This window comes from Lissotriton helveticus, chromosome 2_1 (genome assembly GCF_964261635.1).
Source record: "Lissotriton helveticus chromosome 2_1, aLisHel1.1, whole genome shotgun sequence".
NCBI lineage: Eukaryota > Metazoa > Chordata > Amphibia > Caudata > Salamandridae > Lissotriton > Lissotriton helveticus.
In genome coordinates, this window is record NC_136059.1 from 1,018,542,195 (window position 1) to 1,018,557,530 (window position 15,336).

Consider the following 15,336-nt stretch of genomic DNA (forward strand, 5'->3'; position numbering starts at 1 on the left):
GAGGAAAGCTATACCCTCTAGTGCCAGTCAATCACGAACACGTTGGACAAGGTGGCGCCTCTTCGTAAGTCTCGTGGAAGACTGAACCGGGCTTGTCCCTGGTACACGGAAGAGTTGCGGCAGCTGAAGTTGAGCTGCAAACGCGCCGAGAGAGCTTGGAGGAAGCAGTACCTGACCTCAGCGAGGGCCTCGTTCAGGCTGGCATTGCAGGGTTATAAGGCGCAGATCAAGCTGGCTAAAGCGGCTTTTCTGGAAGCCACCTTGAATCAGGCGCCGAACAAGTCTCAAGCCTTATTTAAAATCGTTAGGGACTTAACCCACCCTATGTGTGTGGCTAATACTGTCCCTACGTCGCAGGCCTTATGTGACTCCCTGGCGGATGCATTCGAGGAGAAAACCGCTAAGATCTTGGAAGGCTTAAAAAATCCTGTGCCGCTGGATCCCGGCTTGGGAGCTCCGGTTAGCCCGCCCAGTCGACCCCGGCCGGTTGTATCTGAGTCCGGTTTGGGAGCTCCGGACGGGTTACCCAGTCGACCCCAGCCGTGTGATCTAGCCCCTAGATTGGGAGCTCCGGACATTCCTTCCGGTCGACCCTTGCTGAATGGACATGCCCTCGGTTTGGAGGATTTGGTCGTTGGGGCCGGTCCAACCTGGCAAAACAGGCTTGCCTCTAGCCAGGCAGCCTGGGCTGCCCAGGATACTTCGCCCAGTCTGTCCCGGCCGAGTGGTCATGCTTTCAGCCTAGGAACTCCGGAAGCGGTGGCCAGTCGACCCCAATTAAGACACTTCCCCATTCCATCCTTTGAGGAGTTCTGCAGTTTGGCACTTACGGTGTCCTCTGGCTCCCCGCTTGACCCATTGCCTCCCAAATTCTGGAAGACATTTCAGGCGGAACTCTTCCAGCCTCTGTATTCCATCTGCCTCCAGTCTTTGAATTTGGCAACGGTCCCGGAGTGCTGGAAGTTGGCAGTTGTGTCACCACTGCTTAAGAAACCGTCGCTGGACCCTGCCTGCCTCTCCAACTACAGGCCAATCTCCCTGCTCCCTTTTCCTATTAAGATCGTGGAAAAGTGGGTGACCCGCTCACTTTCAGGCTTCCTGGAAGAAATCGGATGGTTCGATGAGGCGCAGTTTGGTTTTCGTCCAGCGCATGGAACGGAATCCGCACTGGTAACCGTTCTGGACAATCTTCGTTCGCGTGTCGATAGTGGTCGGGCAGCCTTTTTGGTGCTGCTCGACATGTCGGCCGCGTTCGATACGGTTTGCCATCGGACCCTCATCAGGAGGCTGGAGGAGTGCGGGGTCACAGAGGGGGCTAGAGACTGGCTGGTATCCTATCTCAAGGATCGGCAGCAGATGGTCTCGCTCCCCCCCGTTTCGGTCAGAGCCGCGGAAAGTAGGGCAGGGGGTTCCACAGGGCTCGGCCATCAGCCCTATACTTTTCAATCTGTACCTCCGCCCCCTGGTCCAGCTTATAAAATCCTTTGGTATCTCCCGAGACGGTGTCGGCTGCGGAGTCAGCTCGTAACCTAGGGGTGATTTTCGGTCCTAACCTACAGCTGGACATGTACGTTAATAAGACCATCTCTTCGTGCATGATGCTGCTACGTATGTTACGTAAAGTCCTGCCCCTTCTCCCTGGCCAGGCCGGAAATAGTTTGCGGGACCATACTGAGTCGCTTAGACTACTGCAATGCGCTACTTTTGGAGGCACCAAAAAACCTGCTGGGGAAGCTACAACGGGTGCAGAATATGGCCGCTAAACTGGCTCTTTCTCGCCCTCATCTGAGCTCCTCCACCCTAGCCCTAAGGGATCTACACTGGTTGCCGGTGCACTTGCGGGTAGTGTACAAATCGGCGTGCCTAGTATTTAAGGCGTTACACCAACAGGGCCCAGTGCCATTGCAAAAAATGTTTGCCTGGTATTCTGCCCCGCGGACTCTTCGCTCTTCCTCGGCCCTATTGCTTGTGGTTCCGAGGTTCCAAAGAACTAGGATGGGTGGCCGCTCGTTTAGTGTCGCAGCGGCCAACCTTTGGAACTCCCTGCCACTCTCTTTGAGAAGTCAGAGGGATTATCTTCCGTTCAGGAAAGCCCTAAAAACGCATTTGTTTCCCTAGAACTGGCTGAGTAGTGGTGGTGTGGTTGACTGGATCTCAAGCGCCAGGATGCCCTTGGGTCGATAGGATTGCGCTATACAAGTACACAAAATAAATAAATAAATAAATAAAATATAAATAAATAAATACTCTAACCATAGTTTACATTTTTGTTATTTAAACTTTTAGTTATTGCAATTTTTTTTATAGTAATTATACTACGTCTAGGCATGTTCTGGTGAAGCCTGAGGATTAATTTCCGTATTTTCCCGGTCTCGTTAAGTCTGCCTTCCTCACACACTGACAGCCCCCCCCCCCCCCCCGCCCCCCCGAATGAGTTTTTAAAGTTCTGACCCTAAAATCTCAACTACGTAAAATAACATCTAATGGTAGTATCTATTGCAAAAAGTTGGAGATTGTTTCAAAATCATACAAATTGGAATAGCTTCACTACTACTACTAGCATTGAAAGAAAAACACCAGTAGAAACAGATCCCGAAACACATGTAAAAACAAGTCCAAAAACAGCGCCTTAACCTAGAATAACAGTGATTGTCAACATCAATCGGACTGAATTTTATTTTAATGAAAGTGTATCTTCATTGTATGGCTGTTTATTTATATGGGCCCATATAAACAAAATTTCAATTTCGAGATTCCCAGAAAGCGAATCCGTAGAAATCGCTATTTGGGAACCACAAAACAGAATGTATGTAAACTGCGATATCTGAATAGCGATTCCATGCGGTCTCATTCGCGATTAGGAAATGCAATTAAGGATATTGCTCAATAGCTAATTTCTAATAGAAAATCATACAATGTACACACATGTGCCTAAGCTCTTTAACAGATGCTCATTCTTCAACAGAGGTTCACTGCCAATTCGATAAGCTGCAAAAAATGCCATTTTAGTGAGCTGGAAAACTACCTTTCGGGAGGGCTGGAGCTGAGTCAGTCATCTCTGACTCATTCCCCTCCCACAGCACTGAGTTTCTTCCAGGCCCTGCACTCGTACATCAAGTGCCTGAGGTACCCGATGGCCTATGCTTTAACGTTTTTATGAAGCAGCGTGTGAAGGCGGATGAATGGGTTGATGAACACGACCAGTAACTTACAGGACCCTTTTAATGGTGCAGGAAATCATCAGTCTAGATGCACGCTGCTCTTGTCTGGGAAGAATGAGAGAGTGCAACTTAGTGGATGGATGGATGGATGGATGGATGGATGTAAATACAGAATCTGGACATGGTGCTGAACATCATCGGTCTAGAGACACGCTGATCTGTCTTGGAGGAATGACTGGACATAAATTCTCCATACATGGACAAGAGAGTGCAGCCCTGGACAAAACAAAAGATTTTTTGTTTGCCGAAATTTAGCAAAGTGCCCAAAATGTATGTGTAATTCCACAAAGTACCTTGTTCAGCATTTTACAGTATGTTAGGGCAAAACTTTTCTCAAATCCCCAAAAACAGCGCAAAATTGTGTGACCTGAATAGCAGTAGCTCGGTTTGATACACTCGCTTGTAGTGTTTCTGTTCTCCCGCAGAGGGTTTACAGTCTTACCCCAGCGAAGTTTCAGTTGACCAGTGTGGCGTAATGGCCTCAATGTGGTGCAGGCCCATGATAAAAGCTACCCATACATGCCTGAGAGAGTGTTACTTGATGAATAGATGAATGAATGTAAACACGGCTTTTACGTGGCGCTAGGCATCATTGGTGTACTCTGCCTCGGATGAGAGGGTGCAGATTGATGAATGGATGGATGATTCTGACCACAGTTTAATGCAGAGCATTTTTTACGTGGTGCTGCAAACATTGTTTTAGAGCCATCATGGATGACTGAGTGAATGAAGCCTCAGTCGAATCTCACCAGAGTTAATTGCAGACAAGTGCAGATCCTTAGTTTAGACTCATGCTAACCTGTTTTCATGGATGAATGGTAGGGTGAAGTTTCATGAATGAAGGATAAATGTGGCCACCAGGAAATCATTCGACCAGATGAGTGTTGATTTGTATCCTTGAATGAATGAGCTTGAACCCCAATGGATGAACATGACTACAGTGAATGGCAGGTCTTCTGGGCAGCATTGCAGAACCATTGCCAGTCTGTATTCTTGGATGCATATAAGAGCAAAGCGTGATGATTAGATGCAACCCTGGAATCAATAGATGACTGATAGTTGGCATTTATAACTGGTGGGAAAAAACTAGCAACTGAATGAAGCACCACTGTCTGCTGGAGCACTGTGCTCGCCTCAGCTTGCCCCGCTTCTTCATGTGGTCTGACCTCTAGAGTCAGCCCTGCAGCTTTGCACCCCAACTGTGCCATCAGGTGTGCTTCTTGGACTAATGCAGGTCTCCATGAGCTGCTGCCAGGCCTCCTGTCTCTGGCAGCCGGAGGCTGAACCAGTGGTGTGACTGTTGGTGATGTGAACCATGTCTAGTCTTAGGATCAGTAAGAAGATGTAGTGTTGTGTTCCTTGTGACATTCTGCCCTATAATCTGTGGACTGAGGGTGACCTTATATGGAGCATTTTGGTGGCTTTTTTTAAGTTTGCACCTGGTTACCACCAGTTCAGAATCAATGGTAATAGCGTTTCCTAAATGCCCATTTCACAGTTTGGAAATGCTATGTACATGCGGTTAGAAATTCGCAAATAGGAAATCCCTATTTACCATTTCCTATTTTACGATTCGCAAAATGCGATTTCTACTGGGTAGGAATCTCATTTTGCGATGCCTCATATGCCTTTCGTCATACCGAAAGGCAATTTAGCATTTCTTAACGGCCCGAAATGCTAATTTTGTTATTACATATGGACCATGGTTCTGCAGATTAACGTGTTGGTGAATGCTAGAATTGATGATTGCCTGATGGAAAGAATAGGCAAGTGACTGTGTGGTTGAATGGATGGGTGAGTAATTAAGTGAATGAGTGAATGGCATAGAATGGCATGGACTAGTTAGTATAAGTGAATGGGCAAGTGTGCTTAAGGTTGGATGCTTAGGTGAACAGATGGACATATGGTTGGAAAAATGGGTAAGGGTATAAGTACAAGAAAGAGTGATTGAGTGAATGGATCAATGAATGAGCAGGATAAATAAGGACACAGATGGCCAACTCCAGGATGTTAGGGGTGACCATGGTGTTTTTAGTGACAGAAGTCTACTCTCCTGCTACAGCACACTCATCCAAGCACTCACTATTCCAGTCTATCATCCATTTGCTGTTGGATTTATACATTGTGTAAGCTTGTGTTCGAGGCATGTGGGCTGCTGATTTCACATCTTATGCATAGATTGCCGCCTAGTGTTGGGTCCGGATGATTGCACATTGTTGTCCTGGAAGAGTCTTCGAAGTATCACGAGATAGGTGGCTCCTCCCCTGGACTACAGTGCGCATGAGCATCCTCTCCATCCTCAGATTGTTTTTTTCCGCCATTGGGTTCAGATGTACTTTTCTTAACTCCAGTTTGGAAACTTTTCTAAAAGGCCAAAAGGCCTTCGGAGTCGTCGGTATGGTTTCTTTCGATCGGTGCCGACTTCTTCTTCCAGTTTATTTCGAAGCAGGACGTCGAAGAGCGCCGCGTGGCCTTTTCGACACCAAAGGCCCGATCGTCGATGGAACGGAGCCCGTTCAAACGATGCCCCCTTTGTAATTCAAAATACCCGCACATCGATGTACACCCGGTGTGCAACAAGTGCTAATCACCAGACCACAACGAGGACAACTGTCTAGCTTGTGCTCGGTTCCGGTTGAAGAAGACGCTTAGGCTCCGACGTGCAGCAAGACAAACGATGCCGAAGCCAGCGCCCGACCCGGTAAACATCTTTGACGAAGACGACGATGAGGTCGTCGAGACTGAGGAGACGTCGGATCCAGGTTCAGAACACGACTCCATCTACTATGAAGAAGACGAGGAGCACGTCATTGAAGATGAACCCGTCGAAGAGGTAAGGGACGACGTGTCCCCCATCGGAGCAGTCGATGACGACTCGAGTAATGAACCAGGCCCTACAGTGGGTCCTGGGCCTAAACAAGACACTCTTAAACTTTCCAAGGCTCCGGTTGAGGCATCGCCGAAAGGCCTTAGCCAAGATCATATTAAACATTCTATAGCCCCGCGTATCGGCCTGGCTAAGAATAAGTCACAGGAGCCATCGGTCGCCCAAACAAAAGCGAAACCCAAAGCCACCGAGGAACATTTGAAACCGAAACTGATAAAGTCGGCCATCGGATCGAAGAGTGTCAGCACATCGGAATCGACGTCGAAGACAAGTGTCGACGACCCTAAAAGGTCAACCGCAAAGGGTGTCGATCCGAAGATTGGTGCGCTAAAGTCCTTCTCTAAAGCCAAATACGTCGAACCGACGAGGTCGGCGTCGACGGACCGCGACGCAAACAAGGGACTTGACTCTCAGAAGGCCCTCGAGCCGAGGCACCGAGTCGAAAAACAACAGCTCTTCACACCCCTCGAGCCAAAAACAAAAAGCGCCTCGAAGGAGCAAGTCGAATCGACGAAAAAGAGCGCACCTCAAACGCAAGCACCAAAGTCGACGCACAGTAAAACGCACGACGACAAGGCAAGGTCTGTCGATCCCATATCGGCGCCAGTACAGCAACAGCCAATAAAATTCGGACTGCCCCCAACGGCACGGCCTAAGGCTACCGATCCAAAAAAAGGGATCGAACACTCCAAAACTGTGACACTTGGCAAACGGAGTCATCCTCAAGAAACAAGCGTTGTGTATCAGGAGCCCTCCTATAATGAACAGTCGAAGCTCCATATCGACGCCATCACTGGTACGCTTACTATTTATCAACGAAAAATCAGGTCGGAAAATCCACTGGAATCCTATAAAATTCTTCCACATCACCTGTCCTTTTTGAAAGTGTGCAGTACCATGACCAAGACACTTATGCATACTCACCCACACGCTCTATTGAGGAGCTAGGGTACAACTATGAAGAACAATATAGTTACCCTGCAGACAATGATCAAGATGACCAGGCTCAAACCTCGACAGACACTGCTGACCAGGGGGAGTCACAACCTATCCCTGATACTCCCTCTTATCCTGTAAAGACTTCGCCCACAGAGGATACAGCGGCGTTTAGCGCGCTGATAGAGAGGGCAGCACATAATCATGATGTCCACATGGATGCTGACCCAATTGAGGAGGATTTTTTGTATGACACTTTCTCCACGTCAGAGAAATCCGTTAAGACATTGCCAATGTTAAAAGGTGTCCTCAAACACGCAGGAGACATTTTTAAGGAGACCACCAGAGCAAGGGTTATTAACCCCAGAATTGAACGAAAATACAGACCGGCGCCTGTGGACCCTACATACATTAAGGGACAGTTGCCGTTGGACTCTTTGGTAGTCTCCAATGCTCGTAAACGTGCCAACTCCCAAACTACTGGTGATGCTCCTCCTCCAGACAAAGAATCTAAAGTGTTAGCAGCTTCTGGGAAAAGGGTGGCTGCACAGGCATTTAATATCCGGAGAATTTCCAACACACAGGCCCTATTAGCCAGATATATTAGGGCACATTATAACACACTGGAGCAACTGCTACAACATTTGCCTGATGCCTACAAAGAAGGTGCGGAAACACTAATACAGGAAGGGAAACTCCTATCCAACGCTTCCATTAAATGTGCGCTGGACGTAGCTGACACTGCAGCCAGGGCCATCAACACTAGTGTCATGCTGAGAAGGCATGCTTGGTTGCGTATCTTAAGGTTCAAACCAGAGATTCAAACAACTTTATTAAATCAGCCTGTAAACCCTGATTTTTTTATTTGGCCCAGATGTAGACTTCATCTTAGAGAAAATTAAAAAAGACACTGAGACAGCCAAATCTATGGGGTCCTTGCAATCTCAACAATTCAGAGGCGGTTCCTTTCGTCGCTCCAATAACAGAGGAGCTTCGAGAGGACAGGCGTCCCAGCAGACTCCATACAATAAAGGGAACACTCAATCCACCTATACTAAAACAAGCAGAGGTGGATACCGTGGCAACAGCAGTAAAGGCAGAGGACAAGGGAATAACAACACCAGATCCTCCGCCAATACTAAGCAGTGACGCCTTGTTGCTGCCCCCGGACCATATAACAACGGTCGGGGGCAGATTGACACAGTTCCTGCCAGTCTGGGAAAGCATTACCACGGACAGGTGGGTAAGACAACTCTTTCACTATGGTTATTGTCTGGAGCTAACATCCACTCCACCCAACATACCCCCAAAACACCGTCCTATGTCCGCAGAGCACATACACTTATTGCAGCACAAAGTTATCAGCATGCTGCAAAAAGGGGCCATAGAACTCGTCCCTATACAAGAACGGGGTACAGGGGTGTACTCTCTGTACTTCTTAATCCCCAAAAAGGACGGGTCTCTCAGGCCAATACTAGACCTCAGGCCCCTAAACCAATACATCTTGTCAGAACATTTTCACATGCTCACTTTACAGCAAGTTCTACCACTACTCAGTCAGGGAGACTTCCTCGCTACCCTAGACTTAAAGGATGCATATTTCCACATACCTATACATCCAGCACACAGGAAGTATCTCAGGTTTACCATCCAAAACCAGCACTACCAATTGAAGGTACTGCCTTTCGGGGTAACCACAGCACCCAGGGTGTTTACTAAATGCCTAGCAACAGTGGCTGCACACCTCCGGAGAAACCATGTTCACGTCTACCCCTATCTGGACGACTGGCTCATCCAAGCGAAGTCAGCCCAGCAATGTGCCAGTCACGTGTCCGGCACTATTCACCTCCTACACAGCCTCGGATTCTCATTAAACTACCCAAAGTCTCATCTTCAGCCAGCCCACGTACAGCAGTACCTGGGAGCCACAGTAGATACTCTGGCGGCAAAGGCGCAGCCAAACTCAGCCAGAATCAACAGCATTCGGTGACTCATTCAGAAATTCAGACCACAACACTCGCTCACGGCACAGGTGTTTATGCAGTTGATAGGCATGATGGCCTCCTGCATCTTCATAGTCCCTCACGCAAGACTACACATGCGTCCGCTCCAAGAGTGCTGAGCACGGCAGTGGAACCAGGCTCAGGGACAATTGAAGGACCTAGTGTTGGTGACCGGTCGCGCATACAACTCTCTGCATTGGTGGAAACCACAAAACCTTTGCAAGGGTCGACCGTTCCAAGAGCCTGTACCACAAATAGTGCTAACGACGGACACATCTCTCCTAGGATGGGGAGCGCATGTCCTCCATTACACAGTGCAGGGACTATGGACGACACAGCAGAGGCGGATGCACATCAACCTGCTGGAACTGAGGGCAATCTTTATGGCGCTAAAAGCTTTCAAATTACACTTGTGCAACAAGGTCGTGTTAGTCCGGACGGACAACATGACTGCCATGTACTACATACAGAAGCAGGGAGGGACACACTCTCCACAGTTGTCTCATCTAGCGCAAAGTATGTGGAAGTGGGCCATTCAGAGGAACATCTTCCTCATGGCTGAACACCTCCCAGGCAAGGACAACCAGATGGCGGACCTGCTCAGCAGACACAGCCACCAGATGCACGAGTGGGAGATACATCCCTCAGTGCTGCAGCCGTACTTCCAGCGGTGGGGTCACCCAGAAATAGACCTGTTCGCCACAAGGGAAAACGCAAAATGCCAAAGCTTCGCCGCCAGGTTTCCACACCCGCAGTCTCAGGGCAATGCGATATGGATGAACTGGTCAGGCAAGTTTGCGTACGCTTTTCCCCCAGCCCCGCTCATACCACTAGTGGCACGCAAACTGCGACAGCACTCAATGGCGCTGATCCTAGTTGCTCCAACATGGGCGAGGCAACCATGGTACACCACGTTCCTAGAACTTTCCGTGGTTCCTCATCAAAGGCTGCGATTAACATCCAGCCTTTTAACGCAGAGCCATGGTGACATTCAGCACCCCGATCCGCAACAGTTGAACCTTGCGATCTGGCTCCTGAGGTCATAAAGTTTGGTTACCTAAACTTGCCTCCCGACTGTATGAATATTATCAAAGAGGCAAGAAGGCCTACCACCAGGGCATGCTATGCAGCGAAGTGGAAACGGTTTGTCATCTATTGTAAAAATAATGACATAAATCCGCTAGATGCATCTACTCAGAACATCATCTGTTACCTCCTACATTTACACAGATGCAATCTAGCTTACAGCTCCATTCGTATCCATTTAGCTGCAGTGGCATCTTATCTCCAAAACAGGCAACACCTTTCCTTCTTCGGGGTACCTGCTATTGAAGCTTTCCTAGAGGGACTCAGACGAATCATTCCTCCGAGACACCCACCTTCACCTGTCTGGAACCACAACGTGGTTCTTACCAGACTAATGGGACCACATTTTGAACCGCTACACTCCTGTGAGATACAATTTCTAACGTGGAAAGTGGCTTTCCTAGTTGCAATTACATCACTCAGAAGAGTTAGTGAGCTGCAAGCCCTAACTATTCAGGAGCCGTTCATACAAATTCACGCTAATAGGGTAGTGCTGCGCACTAACCCTAAATTTATGCCAAAAGTGGTGTCCCAGTTTCACATCAATCAAGCTATAGAACTGCCAGTATTCTTCCCTAATCCAGATTCCGTGGCAGAACGAGCTTTACATACCCTTGACGTTAAAAGAGCTCTCCTCTACTATATAGATAGAACAAAACTTTTCAGAAAGACTAAACAACTGTTTGTTGCCTTTTCACCACAGCACAAAGGCAACCCCATTTCCAAATCAGGTATAGCCAGATGGATTGTTAAGTGCATACAAATTTGTTATCAAAAAGCTAAACGCACATTAACAGTTCCCCCAAGAGCGCATTCAACACGCAAGTTAGGGGCATCCATGGCTTTCTTAGGAAACATTCCTCTAGAAGACATATGTAAGGCAGCCACATGGACTACCATACATACATTTACCAAACACTACTGCGTAGATGTACACTCCAAACACCAGGCAGCTGTAGGTCAGGCTGTACTCAAGACTCTTTTTCAGACTGCTGCAGCTGGCACGGGCAACCGCCGCTAAGAGGGGACTGCTATACATTCTATGCATAAGATGTGAATTCAGCAGCCCACATGCCTCCAACGGAATATGCTACTTACCAGTATGCATCTGTTCTTGGCATGTAGGGCTGCTGATATTCACATCGCCCTCCCTCCTCCCCGGTGCCTGTCGCAGCTGTAGCACTCACAATTAATCTCTTGCATGGACATCACTTACTGTATCATACTCCATCCCTGCCACAATGGCGAAAAACAATCTGAGGATGGAGAGGATGCCCATGCGCACTGTAGTCCAGGGGAGGAGCCACCTATCTCGTGATACTTCGAAGTCTCTTCCAGGACAACAATGTGCAATCATCCGGACCCAACACTAGGCGGCGATCTATGCATAAGATGTGAATATCAGCAGCCCTACATGCCAAGAAAAGATGCATACTGGTAAGTAGCATATTCCGTCATTGATATGTGAAGTACGCAGCACATGCCACAATCTGAGTGTAACCAGCATGCTCCATAGAGAATCACTCTCCTCTTTGGGATTGCGCAAACTAATACTAACTGCTTTGTTTTTATTAAGAATCTGAACGGACCTTTGATTTCATATTTGTAAGAACTGCAACATTATAATGACACTATATTATTACATAAATGGATGGTGCTCCCATTAACAATGTACACTGAAAAAGGTGCAGGGAAAAGGCAATCAAAAATGTGACTAAAAGAACATGGAAGGCAGATAAATATAACATGCACTTAAATGCATAGAAAATGAAGTGTGAAAAAAGAAATCACAAATGTTGAATCAATATAGGCCCAGATGTACCGTACGTGAACGTACCAACATGGCTTCCGGTTAAGTATTAAACAGAAGGCAAACGGCAAGGTCCGTCTTTTGTTTCACAAATAAATGTAGCGATGGAAGAGTTGTGATGGGCAGACATGGCTGCACAATGTCGGAAAGTAGCCTACAAAACCTTATGTAGTGGACCCTATGAGTGCATGCAGAACAAAACAGATTTTTGTAATGTCAAAAAGGAGTTTGTCTGTTCTGTGTTTCTGCATAATTATTTTTGCACCACTAACAAGAGAGCACCCACTAGAGTTTAAATTCCCTTTCTCCCACTCCTCTCTCTATTAGGCCATAGACATGAAAGAAATCCCACATCACCATAAGGGTATGGATGTGCTATTACATGGCCTGAGGTACATTCTGTAAAATAACCTGTGCCACTAAAAATGAATCTTTAAAAACAATTTGCATACTTGTTACACAATATTTGGGACGCAGTCTTTTTAGAAGGGCATATATCACTTGCAAAATAGGAAATAAAATGTCACTGCAAAAGTGTTCCTACTAGCACAGAAATTACATATGAAAAGCATCATTTAAATAGATGGACTAAATACAGTAGAGAAATCCAAAGAAGAATGGTGAGCATAGAACAGCCTATTATCGATCCATGAATAAAAAGCAGACTAAAGTAATTTGTATAAAAAGAAAAAACTTAAAGGAGAAGAGGCGAGCACAATAGCCTAGTCCTACTAGATGGGGCTGCAAATAGCCGAAAATCTTGACACTGCAGCTTTATATATTAAAAGCGACACCAAGAAACTAAGAAACAAGCGCTTGATTGAGCTTTGTTACTGAAACAAACTAAAATACTTGTTGGATCTAATTTTTCATTAAAGTATATTTTTCTTATTTTTGCTTTAGTTTTTTGCATAAAATCCATTCTTACAATTGCATCCCAGGAACAGGACAAGGGTGTAACTCCTTCGCGGAGACGCATACTTCAAAGTACAGGTCACAGGCCATGGTCCAAGGGCAAAGACACTGTGATGACCTTAATCCTGATGTAGGGGACAAACATCTTGTGGAGTGTACAACGTGTCTACACACTTCTACATGCGTTGCACAAGTGAACACAATCGAACACAATTACCCAAGGAATCGTAGTTATGGGGTAATACATTTCACCTGAGGGGTCAGTCTTCCCTCCCCCATGGGAGAGAATAAAGACCTGTACCTAATTAGTCAAAAGGCGTCAACCATCTGTACAGTTTTATTTAATCACTTTCAGCCGTTCGTCATTTTGTGCAAGGTACACAGGAAAATCTATTTCATTTGTAATAGAAAATGATCAAGTTATAAACAAGTGTATCAGTACAGCTCAGACTAAGCGAAAAATACAGATGGTATGGACAGTACAAAAGGATAAGAAACTTTAAACTTTAGCAGGCTCAGCTTAGTGATGAGTCTTGGAATTTATTGATGCTTAATGGAGAGAGAGTGTTCATATAAATCAGGCAAGAGGCATGTCATATCCCCTGCCAAAGGGGACCTAGCTTAGGATCAGTAAGAAGATGTAGTGTAAGCGAAGTACTGGGCCATAGCATAAGCTCAGCATTGGGTCATAGTACAAGCTCAGCATTGGGTCATAGTACAAGCTCAGCATTGGGTCATAGTACAAGCTCAGCATTGGGTCATTGTACAAGCTCAGTATTGGATCATAGTACAAGCTCGTTATTCGGCCATAGCATTGCTCAATTTTTTGAATGTAACATACGTCATGTACCCCGGCGCAGGTAAAAATTAGGGTTTGAAAATGCAAATGCTCAGAATTGGGGCAGAACTTAAGCTCAAACATATTAGTCCTTAGTATTAGTCCTTAATACAAGTTCAATATTCATGCTAGAATAAGCTTTGTATCAGGACCCAAAAATACATCATACAAAAGGGCAACTCAATAACCCCTTGTGAGCTCTGGTATCTAACGCTAGAAAGGTACTTGCTGCTGAGAAACATTTAAGTCAATATACATGATGTAAAAGTGTTTAAGATGCCCAATTGGTGGCATCTAGAATAAAAATCTGTCTTTATATACAAGTATTTTGCATGGAATCAAGCCAATGAAATATTCAAATATAACACAGGCACATCAATTGATTGAATCATAAAGTATACTGTATTCACCAATTATTCAACAAAGGTTCAGAATACACACATATTCAAATATATATATTGACAATGCACTACATTAATTGTACTACACGTTCCACGATTCCATTTGTCAATGTATAGAAAACTCACTCACCAGAACATCACTAAAAAATGTCAGTCTGTCATGAGGAATAAATGCAACGTTGATGATTAAATCGAAAGCTTAGGGTGGAAAGCAATCACATCAGTAGCAGAGTACTAAGAAAGACCACAAAGCCACCGGATTATGAGACAATGGCTGACCAGAAGCCCACTCTCCGTATATGAAGGAAGCAGTTGGTCTCCAAAAGAAAGCTGAAGCTGCTGGAATCGAAAACCTAAATGATTACCCACACCGCCCATTGACATGGAGTTGTACCTAGCGTACAGTTCTGCACAGTGAGAAGGGCACAGTGAGAAGGGCAGCCACGTTTGCAAAGGATATTTTTTTTTTCTTCACAGGAAAACTTTTCCCTGTGGAGGAACCTCCTTCTACTACCCTCAGCAAATCCTAGGGGTTATCCGTTCCCCTTCCCATGCTGTAAGAGAAGTTACTGCTTCTCTTCACTGGAGTAAATCTCTCATATTTTGCCAGGGTCCGTTTACAAGTTCGTGAATTGTACACTTAACCAGATAAAGCATGCCTTGCTCCAACCACTCCCGAACCTTTCTGTGGTATTTATTACTGTTTTCTCTGCATTTGGTGGTGGGGAATCCTCAGAAACCATATTATTGACACCTACCAGAAATCCTTTTTTTAATTCCTGACGGGCATAAATAGACAATTTTGGTCATAAACGTTTTAATCTACGAATTCCAAGTGTATGCAACTTTTCTGCTTTTGTTTTAGCATGTACCAGTACGAAAATGTGTGTTTCTGATGTGGTTTGTGTAGGCCATCATTTATTTAATATTTCATTATTTATTTAGAATTTTCTTTCTGTTCTTTGCAGGAAATTTGAGCTGGTTGAGGGAATGCCTTGAAAATCGAGTTGGTGTCAATGGGTTAGATAAAGCTGGAAGCACCGCTTTGTACTGGGCTTGTCACGGAGGACATCGAGGTAATGCACTTAGACTGTGGTTCAAGAAATTGTGTTCTCTTATCTTGCGACCTGCGCCGCTCTTTTCATTGAGCGGCCATAGCGAAACAACGACTTCTAATCCCTTTTTAAGTTCAAGAAAAACTTTATTTGATATAAGAAGGAAATCAAGGTGTCAATACAA

The 15,336-nt window shown here is 45.9% G+C and overlaps 1 protein-coding gene across 1 annotated transcript in view; it reads left to right on the forward strand.

The window, feature by feature from the left end:
- Window positions 1–15,336, forward strand: part of OSTF1 (osteoclast stimulating factor 1) — a 107,018-nt gene that overhangs the window by 67,402 nt on the left and 24,280 nt on the right. Inside the window, exon 7 of the mRNA XM_078677809.1 lies at window positions 15,066–15,173. Coding sequence (XP_078533935.1) covers window positions 15,066–15,173 — 108 coding nt within the window. The remainder of the gene's footprint in view (window positions 1–15,065; window positions 15,174–15,336) is intronic.